We start from the raw sequence: 23,061 nt of genomic DNA, 5'->3' as shown, positions 1-23,061 counted from the left end.
TTGTTGTTGCTCGCTTCTGTGACAAATTAGGGATATTCTCTTAATGTATCTAGTTTTTGTGTTTTGGTAAATCCAGATGAAGTCAAAAGTCCTGATAAGAACCTCCATAATTAATGCAAAATGGATAATTCTCATTTCTTTATTTGTTGCAGAAAATGGCACCTTACTGAAGAGCATAAGTCACACTGGAAGAAGTTGCTTCCCTCTGAGCTTTAAGTGAGCAACCCCATCTTATGAGGAGGAGAATCTATCAGCCTTCTTAGCTCTACAATGGGGACTTCAGGTGACGACATGGCTTCGGTGGAGCAGAATGCCTCCTTGAACCCTCTGTGCTTCGAGTGTGGCCAGCAGCACTGGACAAGGGAGAACCACCTTTACAACTACCAGAATGAAGTGGACGATGACTTGGTCTGCCACATTTGCCTTCAGCCCTTGTTGCAGCCATTGGACACTCCCTGTGGACACACTTTCTGCTACAAGTGCCTAAGGAACTTTCTGCAGGAGAAGGATTTCTGCCCGCTGGATCGAAAAAGACTGCATTTTAAACTCTGCAAAAAATCCAGCATTCTTGTTCATAAACTGTTAGACAAGCTGTTTGTTTTGTGCCCCTTCTCTTCCGTGTGTCAGGAAGTCATGCAGCGATGTGACCTGGCAGCACATCTCAAAAACAGGTGAGTGGTTCAGATGCTTGCACTGCATATTCCTTACATGCTTGGTAGGCCAGTTTGTGCAGCAATAAGAATTGGAGACAGGAGGGAGGAGAGGGTTGGTGGTGGTTTTTAAATTCCCAGTAGAAGACCATAGGAAATGGACAGTCTGTAACTGTGAAAAACTAAAGCACCGGATCCCCTTTTGGACACCAGAAATAGTGTAGAAGAGCTGGAGAGAGCCATGGGGAGAACATGATTCACTAGAGGTCTCAAAACCATGATTTGACTGGAAAAGTTAAAGAAAATGGGGGCTGTTTATGTGTGCTAGGAACAAATGAGATTTAGTTTAGATTTTAGGAAAAAAGGCTTTATAATGGTCTGGCACTAGCACAGATTGCTTGGGTTGTGGCTGTGCATTCTTTACTTTCAGAAGTGTGTATGAGTTAAACCGGGCTTTATCAGGAACAGTTACAGAAGAATTGATTCTGCTTTGGGGTAGGTGGATGGAGACGAGGTCTCTCTCAAGACTTCTCCAGGACCTATTTGTTTTTAAAAACTACCTGTTTACTGAACAGGATGATGGTGTGTCCTGCAAGCCTAATGTAGTTTCCAGGGGTTTTTGTTTGGTTGTTTTGACTGCTTACAGAACACTTCCAGCACCCTGTTAATCCAGTAGGAACTCACTACTTCACATCAGTGGGAATTTCTGGTGTAGCTTAAGTGAGTGTTTTTGTGTCAGAGAGATACATTCCAATGCTACCCTCACCTAAATGTTTAGGACCTGATTTTGAACTGTTAATAATTGTATAGTCCTTATGATTCCTGTCCTACCCTAAATATTTAAATATTGAAAGGTTGCCCTTATAGAAAGAGGGAAATAGGATTATTATTATAAGGTTGGACCAGATGATCCTGTAGTTCTCTACACTGAAGCCACCTGGCTCTTGCAGGCTCCTCATATCATTGGGTGTGAGAGAGAAATGTGCATCAAAGCCACTCTTTTATCTTCTGCTTTTTCCTGAGTCTACTGTGATTCCCAAACCTAGATCAATCCTAGTGCCTCCTTTTCTTTCTTTTTTTTTCCTTCTTTTTTTTGCTGGCAAAATTAAAACCAAGACCCAAACACTCCACTTTCCAAAGCAGTACTGTGTTTTACTTTGCATTGCAGCTGTAAATCTTGCCAGAATACTGCTTAAGGTCACTTTGGTGGCAGTTTTATGAGCAATAGCAAAGGCATTTGGGTTGCTTGTCTGCAGTCTTTGCTTAAATTCAGCTCCTGCTTGGAAAATGATTTAGTGCAACTGGTTTGAAGCTATTTGGTGTGTTTGCTTTTATCAAACCTCTAGACTGGGCAGAAGCTGATGGCATAAGTTACAATGAAATCTTTCTTTTCAGGAGTCAGTGAGCAAATGTGTTTTTGAGCCCCTACTGTTATTCCACGGAATACACTGTAAACTACATCTTAATTTTGTATGAAAGCTCTTTTCATCTGCAGAGAGGGATTGCTGCTGCTGCTGCTTCCAAGAAGTCAGCTTTTAAATGAGAAACCCAGCAGACTTGGCTGTAGAAAAAAAAATCGAATCAAAATCCATTTTCTTCTCTGTCTGATATGGGTTAAGAGAAGACGAAGGTGAAAGCTTTGCTTTGTCACCATCCAGAATTGAGCAAAAGCTGGTGCTGGAGGGAGGAGAGAAGGGAGTCAATGAATATAAGGAGAGCTCATTTTACATCTCAACACCTGCCCTTTGAGTTTCCCAGTAAATAGCATCTCTTGGTTGCTTTAGCTGGTTGTTTCAGTATATCTATTCTTGAGCATCTTGATTCATGAAAGAAATTAAAAAATTTCTGGAAATTGTAAAAAACATTCCTGCTTTTCTTCTTGCTCCTAGCCAGGATATTCTGACTTTGTAGGTAGACATGAAATGCTGTTCCTGTAAGACACATTTCAGCCCTTTGCAATTTTTTCTATGAGAGTGAATTTCCATACCCATAAAACCAATCTTCAATACTTGTTTTGATCCCAGGATGCTCATCTGTGTACATAACCTCTTACAAGACTTAGTCCAAAATTCTCTTTATCCCAGGTATTTGGCAAAAACAGTATTAGTGGAGGTGTGAACCTTTAGGGATTTATTGGTGCTTGTTAACTGGTACAATTGCTGTATGGTTTTACTGTTTGTAAGTAATAATAAAAGTCCTTTTACATTGCAGTTGGAAATGAAAAATCTCCTTACAGATGTGCTAGAATGCCAGTCTGGGCTTTGCTGCTTGGTAGGAAGCATATAGGATTCTTCACTATGAGGGTGTGAGCAATTGAAACGGATTGCCCAGAGATGATGCCTCTGCCCCATTCCTGGAGGTGTTCAAGGCCAGGTTGGATGGGGCTTTGAGCAACCTGGTCTAGTGGAAGGTGTCCCTGCCCATGGCAGGGGGTTGGAATTGGATGATCTTTAAAGTCCCTTCCAATCCAAACCATTCTGTGATTCTGTGATTTGGCATGGCCTGAATTAATGTCTCCACCAGACAGCTACTTTCCTGGTGATGCAGTTGCACGATACCAAGCTAAAGTTGTAGTCTGTTGCAATTACTGGTTAATCTGGGGAAGAATATGGAGTTTTTTCCTTTTGTGCCTTGTAGAGCCCCGCAGAAAAGGGATTCCTCTGAGCTGAGCCGTTGTGCTCAGGAGGCTGCTTACATTTCTTCATATTAGCCTTTGAAATGATAATTAAATATCATTGGCAAAAATAAACCTCAAATCTATTTATATTTCAAGCAATGACTTTCATCAGCTGCCAGGTAATGACGTGCTCTGTGAATGAGGGTGGAGGAGGACCTGGCTGTGGTTGGGAAGGCTTTGACAGAAATGGGACACTTTCAGGGCTGATTTTTGTTCCATCCTGGTTTGATAGGAGTTTAAAAAAAAATAAATCCAGGGTTTGCTTTGCCATCTACAGCAGATCCTTTGGGACCTACAGGCCTTTTGAGCTGACTAACTGTCCACAGCACAGTGTTTTGGTAGAAGATACCCAAGTATTGGATTCACAGAAGTAGTCTACTAAGGCTGGACTCTGCCATTCAAGCTCAGTGGGATGAGAGTGTGGTCCTCTGACAGCGTTGGTTTTAAGCTGTTCATTCATCTCTGCTGAAAAATCACCACTCCTGTAGCAGAGCAGTTTAGGGACAGCAAGGGTGCGTGTTTTTTGGAGGCTTTGTCCTAAACTCTTGTGGATCAGCGTGGGAGAGCACATCTGTCAGAGCTCCCATTAGACAACTTGTTTCCTCTCCACGACCATTTACCCCTTGCTGTGTTGCTGCAGAATGAGGGATGTTGGAGATTGCTCCTTTTTTTTTAACATGTGTTGCCAGGGCTAAGATTTGAGGGAGTGTGAGGCTAACCCATCAAGTTGAAGCATTTCAGACATGTGATAAGAAGGGATTTACATCTCTTCTTTTCTTATCCTTTTTGGGATCTTTTTTTGAGGTTTGGTTTTTGAAATGGTCAATGATAAAACTTCCTGATGAGTTTCACCTCTGTGTGTCTCTGGCCACTAGAGTAAATTGAGACTGGCCACATTTCTTTGCTGATCAGTCCCACTGTGCCAGTGATCTGGTGTAATAAATACTACCTGAGCAAAACCAAGACGTAGGGTTGTGTTCCATCATTCTCATTCAAATAAACTTTTTCATGTCATTTTCATCTTTTGTGCTTGCACTTTCTTAATTTTGAAGAACAAGATGACCAGCAATGTCCTTGAAGAAAGCCTCCAAAAATGTTCTTAAATATGTAATGTCATAATGGGAGCTGTCCCTAATTTCTGTATTTCTACATTTTCAGCACATTTGGATTGCCTTATACTATTCTTCTAAATATGTGTATCACAACTATATATATATATATATATAACTCTCTATAGATATATCTTGCTTTATGTGTGTACAACACTGCTGGGGGGTCACAAAAGCTATACGGGTGTCTTTATAAACATTCTTCAGAGCTGGATGACTTTGGTAACATTTCTTCAAAATCTCTCAAGCCAAAACAGTGTAACCATATAATTACCAAATGACCTTCACAGAATGTCAGAACAGAATTGTGATTCTCGAAACATTCTTGTTTAACAAGTCAGGACATCATTAGACTTCTGCTGTCTTTTACTCTCTTAACTCATTTCTTCTCCTGTTGCAGAAATAAATAATTTCTTCTTTTGTTATAAGAATCTGTCACGTTCCGAAAACAGGGAGTCCTTTCAAGAACACAGTTCCTTTTTTCTGCCGCAGCTACAGTACAAAGATCTTTAGGTGGTCAGCAGCTCCAGAAGCAGGAAATTTAAGGACATCAAATACTGTAAGAAGCAAAATATCAGACACTGGCAAAACTGTCACACAGGCAGAAGTAAGATTGATGCCCACATCCAATTATCTACACATAAATGTAAGACCATTCAACTAATGAAAGCTTTCCATGAATTTGCAACATTGCAGCCCTTCTTTGCAATAAACTATTGTAGGATTTTAAATGTAAGCAAAAAAATTATTGCAGTAAGAATAATGGGAACTCATAAAATCAGTATATAGTGAAAAGGGCCAAACGCTGATGAAGCATTGTTACATGATGGAAAGCAAAAAATTGCACCTCCTGTATGAAGTCAGGAAGAAAAAAGGGGAGCCAGGAGGAGGACAAAACAATACTGATTCAAGAGGAGATAATGAGCAGAGCTGTTATTTTTGCTAAACTTTTCATACAGACTCATAGACAAGCGTTTTTTTCCAGTATCTTAACACTTAGATTGCAATAGAAGTAAAATTTTAATGTATTTCTTCCCCCAAGTGACTCCAGGAAAATACGATCTTTCCTTCTCTTGGCTTACTAAAGTGAAAGGAGATTGCTTCAGTGGAACGCAGTATCTGTGTCTTTGAATGGGGCTTTTTTTCTGTGAAGTTTTATGCCAGTCCTGTTTAACCTTTTCAGTGAGGCTACCTTCCAGAAACTGGAATGTCCATAACAGAGTAAATCTGCATTCGGAGCGTTTTACAACACATTGCCAAAAAACTAAGCAGTAGAAGTTTTGTGTAGAAGGCAGTATCGGTTTGGGATTCTGTCCACTAAAACATGTCTAGTGTGTTTAATAATTTTTATGATTAGATTAAATCTGTGGCTTTGAAGAAGACTGATGTCACTTGATGGAGTACTTGGACATTTTATGCTCCAAACATTGCTGTAGGTTTGAACCATGGTATTAACATTGTCTTCACAGGTGTCCTGGGGCTTCTCATCGAAGGGTTGCTCTAGAGAGAAGGAGAACAAACAAGCCGCAAGCAGAAGCAGAGGGTGAGAGTGGTCCTGGTGGGACGGAGCAGCCTAGCAGTTTATCTCCAGATGCAGATCAGGGAATAGTGCCAGCCGAGCAGAACTTGAACTTGCCCACCCTTCCTGCATGGACAGATGAGCCCAGCATCGACAATCCGACTTTTGAGGAGAACACTGTAGCAGACAGTATGTCATCACTTATCTTCTCAAGTGTCTTACCAGATGTGGAAGCATTTGTGGTGTCAGGGCTTGTCTCTTACCAACCACGAATGCACACCTTCATCTTCTGCTCTTTTCTTTTGCAATTCCTGGCTAAATCTTAGTGGGTTTTGGTTATGTGCAAGTATACAACTGGGATATGAGCACAGGAAGGAAAGAAATGTCTCAGTGTGTGCCAGGTATTGTGTTGCTATATCATCATTTATCATATCATGGTACACAGTAGTTTATGTTAATCCACCAGTAGCACTGGCCTTGAAGTGAGATGGAAGGATTGTAATTTCTGTGGTGCTTTCTAAGATGAGATTTCTTTTCCCCTGTTCCCTCTTCCCCTACCCCTAACCCTGGATCAGCAGCCTTTCCATACATGGAGTGCTGTCCTGCTCAAGTGAAAAGGCAGCTGAGTAACTCCTGCATTTATCTACACCGAGCAAGCAGTAACATCTCTAGCACCTGGGATTTCAGAGATGAAGCGTTGAGCCTTACCACAGAGGAAGGTGGTCCTGTCCCCTTCCTTCTCCTCAGTATTTGCCATCCTTTAGTATCCACCTTTTTCCTCTTTAGTTGACTCCATGTTTGCTTCAGAAATGGGCTCCTTTCCTTAATCCGGTGACTCAACAACAGCTCCGATTGCAGTTGTGAATCCAGCTGACAAAGAGGCGTGACCCAAGTCATGGTCTGTGGGGTAAAGCCTAATACATATTTTTATCATCAATACCACGTGTGAATGCACAAGTGGCCCGATTGAAAATTAACTGTATGAAATTTATAATAAAGGACAGGATCCAGAGGGTTCAGAATATCTTTTCCAACCCAAATGGCCCTATTTCAGGAAGCATGGATGCTGCTTAGTCATTAGAGAGTTGCTTTGATAAGCTAAGTGTTCCAACAAGTAGTGGAACTAATATGATTGCACTTGTTTTAGTTTGTTGCTAAACCGTTGTCATGTGGCCTGTCTACATTGTCCTTTGGTGATATGCTTTATTGAAAGTGAATGAGGTATAAAGGATATTAATCATCTTTCTTTTTAAAAATAATTGGCAGCAAATCAACAGCCACCTACCTTGCCTGAAGGAGAGATCACTACTATTGAAATTCATCGGTCCAATCCTTATATCGAATTAGGAATTAGCATAGTGGGTGGCAATGAAACGCCTTTGATCAACATTGTCATTCAGGAGGTTTACCGAGATGGGATCATTGCCAGAGATGGACGACTTCTTGCTGGAGACCAAATACTTCAAGTATGAAACCTAATTACGTATTCTGTCTGCTTGCTTTCCATTCACTCCTTGCAGAACTGCCTGTTAAATGAGATGGGAGATTTTCCTTGTCATACTATGTTGTGTAAATGTTAGCTTTGCAATTATCAGATGGAAGGCAAATTAATATTCAGAGCAGAGCCTTTTCTAGCACTTTTGGCTATCGTGTTTTATGCTGTATGTTGGACCAGTCCCTGGAATTAGTTTTCCTCCTCAGCATCTCTTACCAGTGTTTAAAATATGAGTTTATTTTTCTGTTGTTAAATGCTGTGGGACTTGGTCTTTATCCCAAATTTATGCATGCTTTCTGTAGGAATCCAAGGTTACTTCTGGCTAACAAGTTGGCATAATTTGTGCTATGTAGAAAGCAATTTGTGGATTGTAAGGCTGACTTCATCTGAACTCTTATTTTAATCTGGCTTCGCTGTTACCTTCCAGTACCCTAAGCAGCTGACCTGCATTTTCAGTGTGTGTAAAAGAGTCCCTGATATTCTTTTCTGGCATGATCTGATGTGAGGTGCTTTAAATATTTTTCAGCCCTCTACCCCAAACGATTAAAATTTAAGCTGGTTATGCTTGAGTGTGTATTTTTGCTATGATTTTACATAATTAGCCCCAGGCAGTGTAAAAAGATCAAATTATATTAATTTTGGAGCTTTAATTTTGTATTAGGGGAAAAAGTTGCTTATAGGACTCTTAAGAATGACAATAACTGAGTTCTGCGTAAACAGGACAGTCCTCCAGCTTTTTCCTATTTTTAATCATTGTACCTGAAACAAAAATAGTACCATCATTTCAAAATTACTTCAGTAACAGTGTTTGCTTTTGATCTGATAGTCTAAGATCAGTCCAAAAGTAGTATCAGCCTTTTTCATTTCACTTTCTTGAAGTGAAGCCAACAGAAGTAGCTTAAATACTGTAGTTACCCATAGAACGAAATAAGTTTGTACTTCAGAAAATAAAGTCCCTTTTGAGAAATTGTGCCTTTTTCCTCTGTTGGAGTGTTAGCATAGTGGCTGGCTGAGAAAGCAATCCAAGAGGTTTCAAAAATGCTGCCTTTTTAACAAGCAGTTGCAGATACTGAACGCTACCTAATTTATTCTGATATTCAGGTGCTCTCCTTGGTTGCCAGAAAACAGGGAGCTTGAGCTCCAGTGAAGCTTTGGAAGGTCTTGCTGTTTGGGCAGGTGTCAGTTACAGTTTCCAAAGTCGTAAGTGGCAATAAATGGGTATGAATGGGATTTATAAGCTGCAGTGTCTTCTCTTGTCAGTGTGCTGGCATTGGGGCTGTCAGATGCTAGGGTGTTATCCATGAGAGTCCTTCAGGCACACCATGGGAGGGGTTCAGGGGGTAACAGCCAGCCTTTCTGGAAGATACAACATCTTTATTGCTTTAAATTTACCCGTGCAGGTGCTGAACTGTGTTAAAATGCCCAGGCTCGGTCTCTGCCGGCTGCAAGTAAGTGCAGAGTTCGATGCAGCTCAGCGTGCACGCTCCAGTCAGATATTTCTGCAAACGTCTTCTAAGGCTTTTATGAGCAGCAAAGAACTAAAAGAAAGCCAGAAAGGACTGCTAGGTGAAACTCAGCATTTTATTGCCCAGTCAAACAGGAAGCATTACCCTTCAAAGATCTGAGGGAACATCATTTAGTAACAGCTACATAAAAGCACGTGTTGCCTGCAGGGTATACATAGGTGCCTGATATTTTCAAAATGCTGTACAGATTGTCCCTTTTTTGTGCTAAACTGTGACTTTAATTCATGCAAAACATGTCCTAATGAGAATCTCCTTCCCCAGAAATGCCTAGGCTGTTTTATTATGAAATTGTTAGCTGCCTTGTAGACAGAAGAATTACGTATTATCACATATATTCTTCTGTGCCCTTTGAATGCTTCCATATTTTACATATTTACTTTAGCTACCTAAAGGATAAGTAATAAAAGTAATAAAATATAATAAGTATAGCTAAAAATAAAACTAGATTTAATTTAAGGGCTCTTGATGTATGAGCCCTAGTTGGTTTTGCAGGTGGCAGCTTTAAGTGTTATTTCTCCTAGCTGTGCCTCTTCTTCCTCTGCACAAGGTTACAACCTGTCTCAGGGCAGTAGCAGACCAGGATATGGCGATGGTTTGGTGTGTGAGCTCACAGTGCTGCTGGGAGTAGCAGCTTTGTACTGGTGTTGGGCTGGAGGTGGAGGTGGCTCAGGAAAGGTACAACTACCCCTTCACCGTGCTGAAACCACCATGGCTTTATGGTTTGACATTGACCTCTCGGAGCTCCTCCAGTCAGATGTGTGATATAAATGTGCTGGCTGTTGTACATAGCTTAGGTCCTTCCTCTTCCTATTTTTTTAAGTGTTAATATTGTTATTATATGGTGGTAAGCTGCAAGTTTCTATTTTAACTGAGGTTGCACTGCAGAGCATGAAAAGACTTAGCTGAGGCAGGTCAGTATAGTTAATCTGGTGTTAGTTTCTCTCTGCTGAAATTATGGGGCAGGGGTTCCTCCATCAGGGCACAACAATACATGCTAAGGATGCAGTTGTACTGTTGACTTTAAACCCCATCTTATGAAACAAGGCAAACACAGCTTTTGTGCTGGGTTTTGTGGCTTTCCTGTTTTCTGCCAAATCACATTGCACTGTCAATTTTTATCTTGATAGCACAAGAAATGACTGAAAATTACTGATCTTGGTATCAATGGGTGATGTAACAAACACAAGAGGGTAATAGGGAGGGATGGTTTAATCTGTTTTTCATTTACAACTCAATTTTGAGTGATAACAGGTTATAAGTCTGAAGCTGACCTAGCTTCAGTCAGTGAAAAATGTCCTAATTTCATGCTAAGACTTGAGAACTTGTACAACCTTTTTTTTTTTTTAATTGAAATAGAATATTGAAATAGAATTGAATAATGAACACATTTCATTATTCTGGATTTCAAGCTGTTTGGGTTTTTTTTCAATTTTTCACATCATCGAAGTACTGCGTATTGTTAGACATAGGCATTCTTCAGAGATTTTGATGTATTCTTTCTATAGATATTATTTTAAAGTGATGCTGGGCTTGATACTGAAAGCCCAGGCAAAGTTCTTGTCATGGAGAACAAACAACATAAAGATCTAAGGAAGTCAAGTGTAGGAGACCAGGAGAACAAAAAACCCTAGAGTGTGATGACAGAAGGTGTTGACTTAGAGATATGTCAACATTGTGGGAAAAAGCCTCAAGCTGCACTGGGAGGTTTAGATTGAGCGTTCTTTACCAAAAGGATTGTTGAGCATTGGCGCAGCCTGCCCAGGGAAGTGGTGGAGTCACCATCCCTGGAGGTATTTAAAAGACGTAGTGCTTAGGGACATGGCTTGGTGAATTTGGAAGAGCTGGGTTAATAGATAGACTCAGTGATCTCAAGGATCTTTTCAAATCTAAAGGTAGGCTTGTAGTTTGAGCAACCAAAGTGGGTTTGCAGGAGAGGATGGAATGATGAGAGAGGAAGCTTGGTAGGGTCAGATATGTAGGTTGCTCTACAGCTGGTTTTGCAGTGAGCTCTGAATTTAGTTTGGAAAGAACGTAGCCAGGAACAATTAAACACATGAAAATATCATTCCAGTTTCTTTGTTGTTGCTTTTCAGGTCAACAGCTTTGACATAAGCAATGTGTCCCACAACCACGCTCGAGCTGTGCTCTCCCAGCCTTGCTCAGTGCTGCACCTCACCGTGCTGCGAGAGAGGCGGTATGGGAGCCGCACACACAACCATGCGGACACCACCAGCTCCTTGCGGGAAGACAGCTTTCAAGTGACGCTGCACAAGCGTGACTCCAGTGAGCAGCTTGGCATTAAACTTGTGCGCAGAACAGATGAGCCAGGGGTCTTTATTCTTGACCTTTTGGAAGGGGGGTTGGCTGCCCAAGATGGCAGGCTCTGCAGCAACGACCGCGTACTTGCAATTAATGGACATGACTTGAAGCACGGGACACCTGAGCTTGCTGCTCAGGTTATACAGGTAATTTGTATTCCCTACTTGAGTCCTTAGCTCAGCTTTATTTCTTGGGCAAAGCCTGAGGTAGAGGCTGTCCAGACAGAACAGCTTGTGTAATGCCTAAAAGCCTGCAGCAATACAATTTGCTGTAATTTATGCTCTGGAAATAATAGTGCAAAACAGGGCCTGCTTTGGCACCTAGCAGAATGAACTTTACCTCCTTAGAAATGAAAAGTGCTTTAGTCTTCCCTGGAATACAACCTGAATGTTAGAAGACTGATCTTTCGAGCAAGGAGTTACTACAAGCAAGCATATAACCTATTGCTTAGCAGAAAAGAGACAGAGGAAAAAAAAGATTTTTATTACGTATAAATCACAGCTTAAGTCTCTCAGTAAACTCTGTAAGTGGGCTTTGCTTTGTATTGATTTGCCTGTGCCTGGAATTGGGGGTTAGAACAGGGAACTGATTTGTCAGACTTCATAGAGGCAAATAGATAGCAGCTGGGAAGGAAAAAAACAGGTCCTAAATGGGTCCTGTGCAGTAAAACTCATTTTCTGAGTGTTCAAGAAAGGGCTGTTCCCAATGTCTGGCTCCGAACTGGACACAAATATTACCCAAAGGTTGATGCATTGTGACATATGACCCTTTTCTGTTCCCACAGGAAAACCTTAACTCCATGCCTTTCTCACAGTCTGTAAGAAAACAGCTGCAGCACACTGCTGCTTTCTGCTGATGGGATGTTGGTGAAAATTGCTCTGGTTTTAGGAAAGTTGGAATAGACCAGTAGTAGGTTCTTGCAGTCTAGTTGAGTTATCTTTGCTTAGGCCATCATCATATAGAGAACCGCAATGCAAATGAGTAGTAAATATTTGTTTCAGGAATCAATTCAGTAACTTCCCTTGCAGTTAAAGGAAAACACAACAATCTTGAGAACTGTAATTTCAGTTTCCCAGTTTTTTGATAAAGTGGTCAGATTGTTGTACTGGGTCACTTTTATCTATTGAGATGTGGTTTTGCAGCAATAGAAAGAATTGATATTTTGTTTAACATGTGGTAACTGAGTCTCCTGATACTCCTCTAACTCTAGAATCTAATAGTCTGCTCTTGTATGACATCTTTCTTGGAAGTCTCTTAAGGAAGTACCAGAGGTGTTCAGAGCTTTTGACCAAAATCTGAAGACTCTGGAAATTTCCAACATATTTCACTATTTGTTTTCCTCCCTCTCTGCTAATAATCAGTATCCCGTCTTGCTAACTGATTTGCTTTATGTATTTGACAGGCGAGTGGGGAGAGAGTAAACTTGATCATCTCTAGACCCCTGAAGTCACAAACAGTCAGTATTATCCGAGATACCGGGACTCACAACAGCAACCCACACCAACACCAGTCCCAGCAGCAGTTTCACAGCCGACCTAACTCACATAAGGTTGGTGTTCCTCCTTCTAAGAGGTATAAATATCATTTTACTTACATTATAGTCTAAGTGTGTAGTGAGCTAAGATTGTAAGAAAGGGATTTATCTTCTTTTTTACATACTTTCTTTTTAAAAAAGAAAGACAGGCAACTCCTAGGTGTTCATGTCCTGCATCATGTCTGCAGTGGGAGCAAAAGATGTGCAATGGCTTTTCAGTGTTTTTCTGGATTTGCTGTCTGCAGTGAAAGAAGCAAGTTCTCTGAGCTCATACAGCTGTAATTGTCCAAATGGCTCATGTGTTATAGCTGCATGGGAGAGCTGTCATTCAAGGATGTTAATTTTTTTGTTGCTGCTATTGCTGGCTGCAGCCAGTAAGGACTTTAAAATGGTCTCTCTCTGTCACCATGAAAACACATGTATTTTAATTTCTCAGGAGTTTCTTTGTAGTTCTAGGCCATATTCTACTGATAAATGAGGTAATGCTGATGTTCACGGAGACATCAAAAGATCTGTTGCTGTTTTGTGTCTAATCTTTTGACCATGTGGTTTTGTAGAGCAGTTGCAGAATTTAGCTTATTCCAGTGTAGGATGCTGAGAGAAGTGGGAGTGAAATTTTCAGCATGGGCCTTCATAAACTTTCTGACTATATCTAAGTATTTACATGAATGGCTTGTTTTGGTTTGGGTTTGTTTTTTTTTTTTCCCTGACCTGGAGGAAATCCAGCCAAAGCTGATTTGCACTACTTAGTGCTTTTAAACCAGTTTGTTGAAGTGCCTAAGTATAGCACTGGGGTGTATTTAGTTGTGTTTTCTGTTTTTTCTTTAAGTTTAACAATGTTATTTATCCTTGTCAAACAGGATCTTTCCCAGTGCGTTACATGCCAAGAAAAGCACATTACTGTGAAAAAAGAGCCACATGAATCCCTGGGAATGACAGTGGCAGGAGGCAGAGGCAGCAAAAGTGGCGAACTGCCCATCTTCGTGACAAGCGTACAGCCTCACGGGTGTTTGGCAAGAGACGGCAGGATTAAACGAGGTGGGGCCTGGCTTCCCTGTGGCACGGGTGGCCTCTGATTGCTTGTTGAATAATAGGGTCTCTGGAGTCAGGTGGTGTCAAAAAGTCGTCTCGCAGATGTAAGGAAGCATCCACAGATGGATGCTTTTCTTTATGTTTCAATAATGGAAATACAGTATTTTGTGTCACACTTCCACCTTTTCTAGGAAAGGGATGTTTAGAGAACGATAGCAGGGGAAGCGGATGAGACCAGGAAATGTCTGGTTAAATTCTTTAAAGCTGACGGTAGTCCCCTGAGCTGAGGGTCTGGTGTGGTGCTTTGTACTGTATAGTACATGCATCCTGTTTTTGTGTTTAATTGGGTGGGCTGGGCCCCAGTTCTGCCTGAAGAATCTCTCTTCCTCAGTATAATATCTAATCAGGAGAGATGCTCTGATGACAAGCCGCAGCTCACCCACACGAAGTTTACCCTGAGAGCTACATCAGTGTTCATCTTGGTTCATGAATGCTTTCTTATCTTCTGGGGCAGCTTGGGTTTACCAGTCTTCCTGGGTGCTATAGCACCTGTCCTTGTTCCTCAGCTTTGCAGAAGGGAACCAGGAGGTGGAGGTTAGGCTCTGTAGGTGAAGGCAGGCCTGCCTGTTTGACAGCAAAGGATTTGATGATTAAAAAATAGGGAAAACAAAGACTGCCTATGGGATTTCTGCAGTTCAGGGTTCACAGAATTACAGATTGTTTTAGAACAGAAATTTAGGAAAAGAATTCCACAGATTGCAAGTTTAAAAAGAACAGTGTGGGAGCATACTTACATGCTTCTGAGAGAGGGAGATTTACACCCACATACCAATGGGTATGTTCTTTCTGTACTACTATGAAACACAAACTCGATAGAAGAATCACAATTGCTCTTGCGTCATATAACATTAAAGTAGCCATAGCAGCAACAAAAGTAATTTCAAGTTAAGCTGCACCTCAACTTTAGCTTTCCTTGAGAGGAAAAAAGTTTTTCAAATATGTGTCTCATTCCAAATGTGACCCAGGCATTTGCACTTCTGCTTTTATCAGTAAGCGAGGCATTGTGTGAAAGAGAAGACTGTCACTGCTTGGGCAGTAAATAAAATCCTTGTTTTCATCCTGGGGCTTTCAAAAATATTCTGAAATAAAATACAAATTGTGGCAGGTTTTTTAGTGGCTTTGACTTTTCCCAGATTATCTTCGTAGGGATTCTTTTTCTTTCTTCTAATGGACTGGGTTTTGTACCAGTCTTTCCAGTAAGTTTTTGAATTCCTTTTTGTTCTTCTGAGTAACAGCTTAGAAAAAGCAGAAGATCTAGAACACTCTGTGGAGCCTCACTTACCTACAGGAGTTGGTTACTTTGTGATGCCTGTACTGTTCCTTCCAAAATTCTTCCTTTCTTTTAAAGTTAGGGTGGACCTAAGATCCACCACTGGAAGTCATTATGTAGTGGCACCTGCAATAGCAGTTGCAGCTGAGATGATGAGGTGTTTAGGTAATTTCTATTTCAGATTCTCAGGGTGATATACCATAGAAGTCACAGCATTTGATGTGTTATGTGGAAATAAATGATACTGATCCAACTTAGTAGTTCAGTACATTAATCTTTCAAACTGGCAGTGTAAGGTATTCATGTTCCCAGGCTTTTAGTACAGACTGCCTGAGCTCCAAAAAATACAGTATCAAGTGAAACTCTGATGCGGGAGGTGCTGTTGGTAAAAAGGACTCTGACAGACTGATTGATGTGTTCTCACTTGCTCCTTTGAACAGGTGATGTGCTGCTGGACATCAATGGCATTGATTTGACTAACCTAAGTCACAGTGAGGCAGTGGCCATGCTGAAAGCTAGTGCTGCTTCTTCAGTAGTCGCCCTGAAAGCCCTGGAAGTCCAGATTGTAGAAGAACAGCCCCAGGCTAATGAAGAGCAATTGAGTACCATCAGTGAAAATGAATACGATGCCAGCTGGTCACCATCGTGGGTCATGTGGCTGGGACTGCCAAGGTACAGAATTAATTGATAAAGTAATTAGTTCCCTCTTGTAAGTTAAGTCCAAGATACAGAAGCATAGAACTTGTTAGTTGCAGCACGTTTGCCTTTATTTCTGCCTGCCTGACAGTCTCATAGAATCATAGACTGGTTTGGTTTGCAAGGGACCTTAAAGATCATCTATTTCTAACCCGCCCTGCCATGGGCAGGGACACCTTCCTACTTGTTTGGCAGTGTGTTTTCTAAGTGTACTATGAGCAGGAGCAATGTATCTGTAGGAAACTGGAAGATTAATAGACTGAGTTTATCCCTTCACTAACCTTAGTAACTAACCATGTGGATTCTTCTCATTGAACACAAGCCATCTTTTCTTGTTTAACCCTAACTTTCTGTAGAATATCTAAAACCAAAGAGATTGTTAATAAAACCACAAAGTATATACCCATGTGTCTCTCTGCTTACCTAAATTTGCAAGGCCAAGTGTATAACCTTAGGATGGATCAGACTTGTCATTCTGATGGACTCCTGACATGGGTCTCTTACAAACTCCCGTGGGTTTTTTTCAAGAACCCATTACTATCTTTGCCAAATACAAAATCTCTTCGAGATCTGCAGTGAGCTCCCTCCCCTTCACTAATGTTCAGTCTGCAGGACATCACAATGTTTAGTTTTTACTCTTCTATTTTTCACACTCTTGTGGCTACAGCTATAAGCTTATTCCACCGTTGCTTGCTATTCAGAAGAGCTCCCACTACAGCAAGGAGTGTAGTTGACTTCAGTCAAGGTGTGCAGGTTAATTCCTCTCTCTCTGATAGAGCTACCAGGCTCAGTTCTGTAGTTGAAATATAAAGCTACAGTATGAACCAGGAATATTGGTAGCAGAATGCAGTTGAAGGTAAGAGAACCATGTATTAGCCCTCCAAAGATTTCACATTTTTTCTGAGTTTTGCTATCAATTAATTTCTCTTCCATTCAAATATTAATGAGTTACCTTATCTCAGTAAACAGCTCAGTTTTGGTAAATGTACTTCCTTTCCATGCTTCAACAGTGGCCTATTGCTTATATATTACAGATGCTCATGTGTGGCTCCTAAAGTTATGCTACGCATTGTGCTGCTGTTCTTTAGAGGAGTGTTGTACTTCAGTAAAGAGCTTGGCATCTTTTTTTACCCAAAAGTTACTGTCTAGGATGTTTTATTTTTAATTACAGTCATTGCCAACTTATTTGACAGGAATTAATTTTCACTGCAGAAGATAACATATACCAGTACAGTTGGTGAAGCATGAACTGCACTATATACATTCTGTGTAATAAAATGGTTAAGCATTTATTTTTCCCTTACTGGAGATGCATCAGTTCAGAGGTAGCAAACGTGATGCATGGACGTTTAGATCATTACTTAAAGTAGAAAAAGCCTAAACTGAGTGGGTGTGGAAGAAAAGCACCCTGCATTTTTGGCTTGAAAATTAAACACATCAGGTATCCGTTTTTCACCCACATTCTTGCCACCTATGCAATCCCTGAAATGTCATTCCATTACTGTCAGATTACAGAGTTAACTGTGTTGAAGTAATCTAGCACTGCATTATTTCTTTTAAACCACTTCTATGTCTCAAGATTGCAGGGGTTTTTTTGGTATTTGGTTTAAATGTAGTGAAATTACTCTGGGAACAGAAGTCTAATCACCATTCCTCCCCTTCTCTTCCATGCTGGGCGCAGTGGTAGTGATGAGACAGCAGGTGTTGTGCCTACTACAGAAATATCTATATGTGCTATACACGGCTTTCTCTTTTGCTATCCTGTGCTTCCATTCCACAGCTGCCTCCATAGCTGCCATGACGTGGTACTGCGGCGGAGCAATTTAGGGAGCTGGGGTTTCAGCATCGTTGGTGGCTATGAGGAGAACCACACAAACCAGCCTTTCTTCATTAAAACCATTGTTCTTGGGACTCCTGCATACTTTGATGGAAGATTAAAGTAAGCTAAAATAATAGTAGTAGTAATAATAATAATCAACACTTAAATAGTGATGTGGTACTGCAATTAATTGCTTAAGGAAATACACTGCAGCATGTTGGGGTGGGGATCATCCATCTCATTACTGCTTGGCCTCTTCTTTAGGCCAGGAGACATTGCAAAATGTGTATGTGCAGAACTGGCTAGTTTGTAATGGTTTTGTCTTCCTAGAGAACAGCTAAAAAGTCAGAACTCCTATAAAGTGGGGAAAACTGCTTTATTCTTTTATATAGCCTTCTGAAGCCATTGCTGGAAACTGGTGCTGAAGATGTGTGCTGCTTTAATGGAGGGGCAAGAAAGTAGATGAAAAAGACCTCTGAAAAGATCTTTAAGAAACCAAGTACCCATGCCAGTACCCTGAGAATCATTAGTTGCAGGGAAGACAGTGAAAAATGAGGCATGTTCATGAGGCAACTTCAGCAAAGGCTCCTGAGATGGTGGGAGCTGGAGCATCTGCTCCACAAGGAGAGGGCTTTGAGGGCAATTTACAGCCCCTTCCAGGATCTGCAAGAAGATGGTCAAGGAAACAGAGCCCAGACTTTTCACAGTGCTATGGGGCAAAAAGCAACAGTGGGCACATGTTGAACAAAAGAGATAGAGATTGGTTATAAGGAGAAACTATTTCCCCATGAGGGTGGTCAGGCAGTGGCACAAGTTGCCTGGCCTCTACTCTTGGAGGTTCCTGCGACCGGAGTGGACAAAGCTCTGAGAGACCTGGTCAGGTCTCATAGCTGACCTTGCTTTGAGCAGAAGGTGGGACCACAGACTTCCTGAGGTCCCTCCTAACCTTCAAGATTATATGAATTTACTTACATATTATATTTGGATGCAACCCCCAGGTCTAGTATTCAAATATACAGCTTAGCCTCATGTAGGATGACCTACAATTTCTATTGTAGGATTGTATTCCTGTTGTATTCCTAAGATGTTCTCTTACTCTTTTTTTTTTTTTGTGAAGGTGGTAGTAAAGAATACACAACTTCAAGTTTTATGGCATGATTTTTACACACAAATTTACTTACAAAGTAACTTAAGCAAAAAATGTACTTATGCCTAGAGCCTTGACAGTAATTGATTTTTCAGTTCAATGACTAAATAAATAAATGAAGAAATAGCTTGGCTGAATAGAAAATTACATTTCTTTTGCCAACTGTGGAACAGTTTGGATTAATTTAAAGATCTCAGTTCGACCCAAAGTAAATAATTTCAGATTGGGGGCTTAATAACTAGGAGTCTTCACACAAATGGAAATTCAAGCATCATTCTTAAGAAGGGGGGAAGAGTGGCTGTGGTCACACTTACCCCTTGTAAGGAATGGAAAAGATGCTCTTGTGTGATGTTTGAATGTTCTGAATCACTGAGAATATGGACTTAAAAATGGGCCATCAACAAGGGGGAGCTCATTAAAGCCTGCACCACAGTTATTGTGGGTCAGATCTTTTTGAAGCTGTTCTGTTTAAATTATCTAAATATTTTGTTAGGCTAGGGAGGAAAGAAGTAGATAGCATCACAGTTCAATAGTTAAGATGGTTTTCTGACACGAAATGGTGTGTCTGGTGTGGTTTTATAAAAGATGAAATTACTTCAGCAGAAAGGCTGGGTGAGTGAGACCCCACGCAGTCAACTATAGCATTGTGGTTTGGGTGAGGGGTACCTTCTTTTAGGCAGAGAAGGCCTTCGAAATGCACATTTGGCTGGTGTTGGTCACACAGACTCCTCTTCCTCTGCCTTAGTGGAGGGCACCAGGAAAGCACCGCTTTGCCATCCATTTTGGTGCTGCCAGTAGCTGGGAGGATCACTTTCTGGGGGAGCCCTGTGTGATCTCCAGGGGTGTGTTTCACTGCTCTGGTGGGTGCCACACACTCAAGTGGCAGAAAGGAGATGCTTGAAGATGGGACATACTCAGTATAGGAAGGTGCTTTTTTTGAAGTTTCTCTTGAGCTTGTAAAAACTGGAACTTGACCCTTTGAGGTCAGTTTTCTCAAGGCTGACAAACAGCATCTTCCCAAGTTTCTGCTCCCTGCTTCAAAACACAGAGATGCTACAGCTGCTCAGTTGAACCATCTGCTGAGGGCGGTTTCAAGCCAAATGGTTATGTTTGACAAAATTGTAAGCCCTTGAAAACAAGGTTTTCGGTTGGTAACCGTAAGTATCTTTAGTTACACCTCCTACGGTGAAGGCATGCTTGGTGTAAATGTGTTATAATCCACACAAACAAACAGAAATGGTTCTGTCATGCACATGTTATTATCTTCTTTTGACTCCGTTAGATCTTTCCGAATCTCTCTTTTCATGTTTCCATACAGGTTAGCTCTTAATGCAGAACTATCTTTGTATTAGAATTGAAGTGTGGTGATTCAGGAATTTCCCAGATGAGTCTCAGTAGTAAAACAGACTTAAAATTGAACCTCTTCAGGTTTCAGTGGATGCAAAACCATGACCCCAGCAATGAAGTGTTTGTTGGCATGTACTAGTTACTGCAGAGCAGTAGTCATAATTTGGTTTTCTTCTTCTTGTGTTTTTTTAGGTGTGGCGATATGATCGTTGCTGTAAACGGACTATCCACAGTTGGAATGAGCCATTCTGCACTTGTTCCCATGCTGAAGGAGCAGAGGAACAAAGTAACTTTAACCGTGATTTGTTGGCCTGGAAGCCTCATATAGAGTTGTGAATTGCTTCGGTTCAAGCAGCATCTTTTTCTAGATGGCTGGCACAAAATCTCTTCTATCTTCTTTTTTCCCTATTGATACAGCTGGTTATAAGCAGGGCCAAAACTGCTGTATTTTCTTTTTTTTTTACAGGCCTCTCAGACTTACTCTGTATATCTTTCCATCCTGAAATAGCCATTTCTGTTTGCTATATATCTATTGCTGACGCAAATGCAAATATACATGAGCCCACAGAGAAACTCCCACTCTGATACGGCTGCCGTTGAGCTTTCCCCATCAGGCTTGTAAAATTAGCAGAAGAACTTAGTGGTTCTTCGGGTTTCTCTGCGCAGTCCTCAAGTTATATGTGGTATATAAATGTAATAGCCATGTGCCCATTCTTCCCTGCAAAAAGAACATGTGTCAGTACCAGAACGGTGCATCTATCTGCTGCTATGAATCAAAATCTGTTTCCAAAGGTACGTCTCTTCATTGCGTAAGCTTTTCCAATTTTGATTCAGTATTTCAGACTGATTCATGCGATCCATCTTACTCACCAGAAACTACTTGGTCCCCCAGATTTTTCATGCAGGGCATCAGTGTTCATAGAAAAGTAGGACAAAAGCCTGATATTACTGGAATTTTTATAAAGTGCAATAATTGGACTCTTTGTTAGGAAACTTTAATATATTACAGAGTTTGTATCCTATAGCGGCAGGAAATATGGAAGTAATTACTGTTGCAACACTGGCAAGAGTACACGTGCCCGAGGTCGCCTTTGAGTGAGTGGCTTGCAGTATTAGACTTGACTTTACAAATGAATGTTTTGCTATGTCAGAGAATTTTGATGAACATTTTTACAAAGATCATTTTTACCGTTTCTATTGTAGTTGTCAACTCCCTTTGTGCATGTGTGGAAAAAATACTTCGACTTGTACTTTCTAAATGAGAGAATTATTTCCAGGGTAAAAAGCAAGCTATTAAGAAACCATACACTACAGTTTACAAGTGGGCAGGCTAAAAGGAAGGCTCTTTGAATTCAAGTCCAAGTGCAAAGCAAGCTGCAAAGTTCACGCTTATTCTATCACCTCCTGGCAAATGTGCAAATGCCTTGATACCAAATGCTGGAACCATCTCTCTTGCATTTCAGGATATTATTTTACTTTCCCTTAGAGAGCACCTGCTATTAAGTTGTCAGTAGAGTAATACTGTTTCTCTTGGATTGTATTTAGTATTTTTACAAGCCAACCTGTAACTTCTAGACTTTGCCTTTCCATGATGTTTGTAGGCTAAGCACCCATTTGTTTAAGAAAAGAGGGGTGGAGCACAGAAAGAAATGTGCTGACCTGGAGCTAACCCTGTGTGTTGTCAGTGTTCTGCAAATTTGAAAAAGAGCTTCGTTTATAAAGCAGGTTCCCAGCCTGAACTGATTTTATGAATGACCTCTGTACTGTAGTATTCATTACCAGAGAATGTATTTGAGAATCACAGCATATTTCAATTGTGAAGCATGAACTTTATTTTCCACCGTAGCTGGTATGATATCAGGGCATATTATCGCATGTCATTAATCCCGGTAGCTTTGTTTTCAGAAGAAATAAAGTTACTCTTTTGCAAAAAAAAAAAAAGTACAAATCTTATACAAATGAAGTGGTTTTATTTCTCTCTGTAATGTATCAGTTTCATTTCATAACATTAAAACACTAAAGAATGTCCTCTGCAGTATATTACTATACTGGCAATCTTTGTTTCTGAAGCAAATACCAAACTTCTTTGATACTCTAATTGATTTGAGAATCGGTTTCCTCCCATCCCCAGATGCTGTTTAACTGTATGCTTCGCTCTTAATGCAGATTTTCTTTGGTAGAGTACATCTTAGTGTAGAGCGTAGGGAAGCTTTTGACGTGTGTGCTAGATTTAGTGTTTGTTCAGGGTTTTTTAATTATTCTTTTTTAAATGACACTTTTCATTCAAAACCCTGCAAAACTCAGATTTTTAGATTATTTTTTTTCTCTTTTACATGTGTGTGTAAGAAAAGCATGGGTTAGCTTAAACTGTGCGGTTTTGTTTCTGTGAGCTGTAGCTTTTGATCAGAATGTCTAGCGAGAAAACCTTTCAGAATTAATTCCCTTCCTGAATCATTTCCCCTCTTTCTCTTGTAGCTGCATAGCTGGGTTTGGTTTTCTGTGCCTTCTGTTTTAAATTATTTCAAGGTTATTTTTCTTTCCAGATACTGCATTCTGATTGTATGGTATTAATGGAGGATGAGTGAAAATAAAAGTTCATTCTACTCATTGTAGTAACTCAAACTATTGTCTCTTTGCAAAAGATATCAGACTGGGGTTTAAGGTATTTTTATTTCCTGCTGTGATTTATCATACATTACAGTTAGTGAATGTACCAAAAGAGTCTGAGGGCATGCTCATCCCAGCAGGGTAGCGTACCAGCTGTTTGACCAGTAATTCCACGCTGAGGAGTGTTTCTAAAGCAGAGGCGAGATGCGTGCCTTATGGTGCATTGCCACAAGCAGCATTTCCTTTCCCCCTCA

General features: G+C 40.7%; 1 protein-coding gene across 1 annotated transcript; it reads left to right on the top strand.

The window, feature by feature from the left end:
• Positions 1-270: 270 nt before the first annotated feature.
• On the top strand, positions 271-22,807 carry LNX2 (ligand of numb-protein X 2). The gene is made up of 9 exons (XM_061374560.1): positions 271-671; positions 5,906-6,144; positions 7,222-7,421; positions 11,070-11,441; positions 12,698-12,844; positions 13,690-13,867; positions 15,632-15,863; positions 17,668-17,826; positions 20,393-22,807. Exons 1-9 carry the CDS (start codon positions 271-273, stop codon positions 20,526-20,528), a joined length of 2,064 nt encoding a protein of 687 aa, XP_061230544.1. The 3' UTR covers positions 20,529-22,807.
• Positions 22,808-23,061: the final 254 nt, after the last annotated feature.

The sequence above is a fragment of the Neopsephotus bourkii genome, unplaced genomic scaffold, assembly GCF_033783945.1.
Source record: "Neopsephotus bourkii isolate Nb327-2 ecotype Australia unplaced genomic scaffold, CSIRO-AGI_Nbou_v1 NB_1638, whole genome shotgun sequence".
Taxonomy (NCBI): Eukaryota; Metazoa; Chordata; class Aves; order Psittaciformes; family Psittacidae; genus Neopsephotus; species Neopsephotus bourkii.
This window is presented reverse-complemented; position numbering and strand designations above follow the sequence as displayed.

Coding starts and splice junctions, on each gene's coding strand:
- LNX2 (XM_061374560.1), top strand. CDS start 271: ATGGGGACTTCAGGTGACGACATGGCTTCGGTGGAGCAGAATGCCTCC. Junction 11,442..12,697: donor TTGCTGCTCAGGTTATACAG/GTAATTTGTATT, acceptor TGTATTTGACAG/GCGAGTGGGGAGAGAGTAAA. Junction 15,864..17,667: donor ATGTGGCTGGGACTGCCAAG/GTACAGAATTAA, acceptor TCCATTCCACAG/CTGCCTCCATAGCTGCCATG.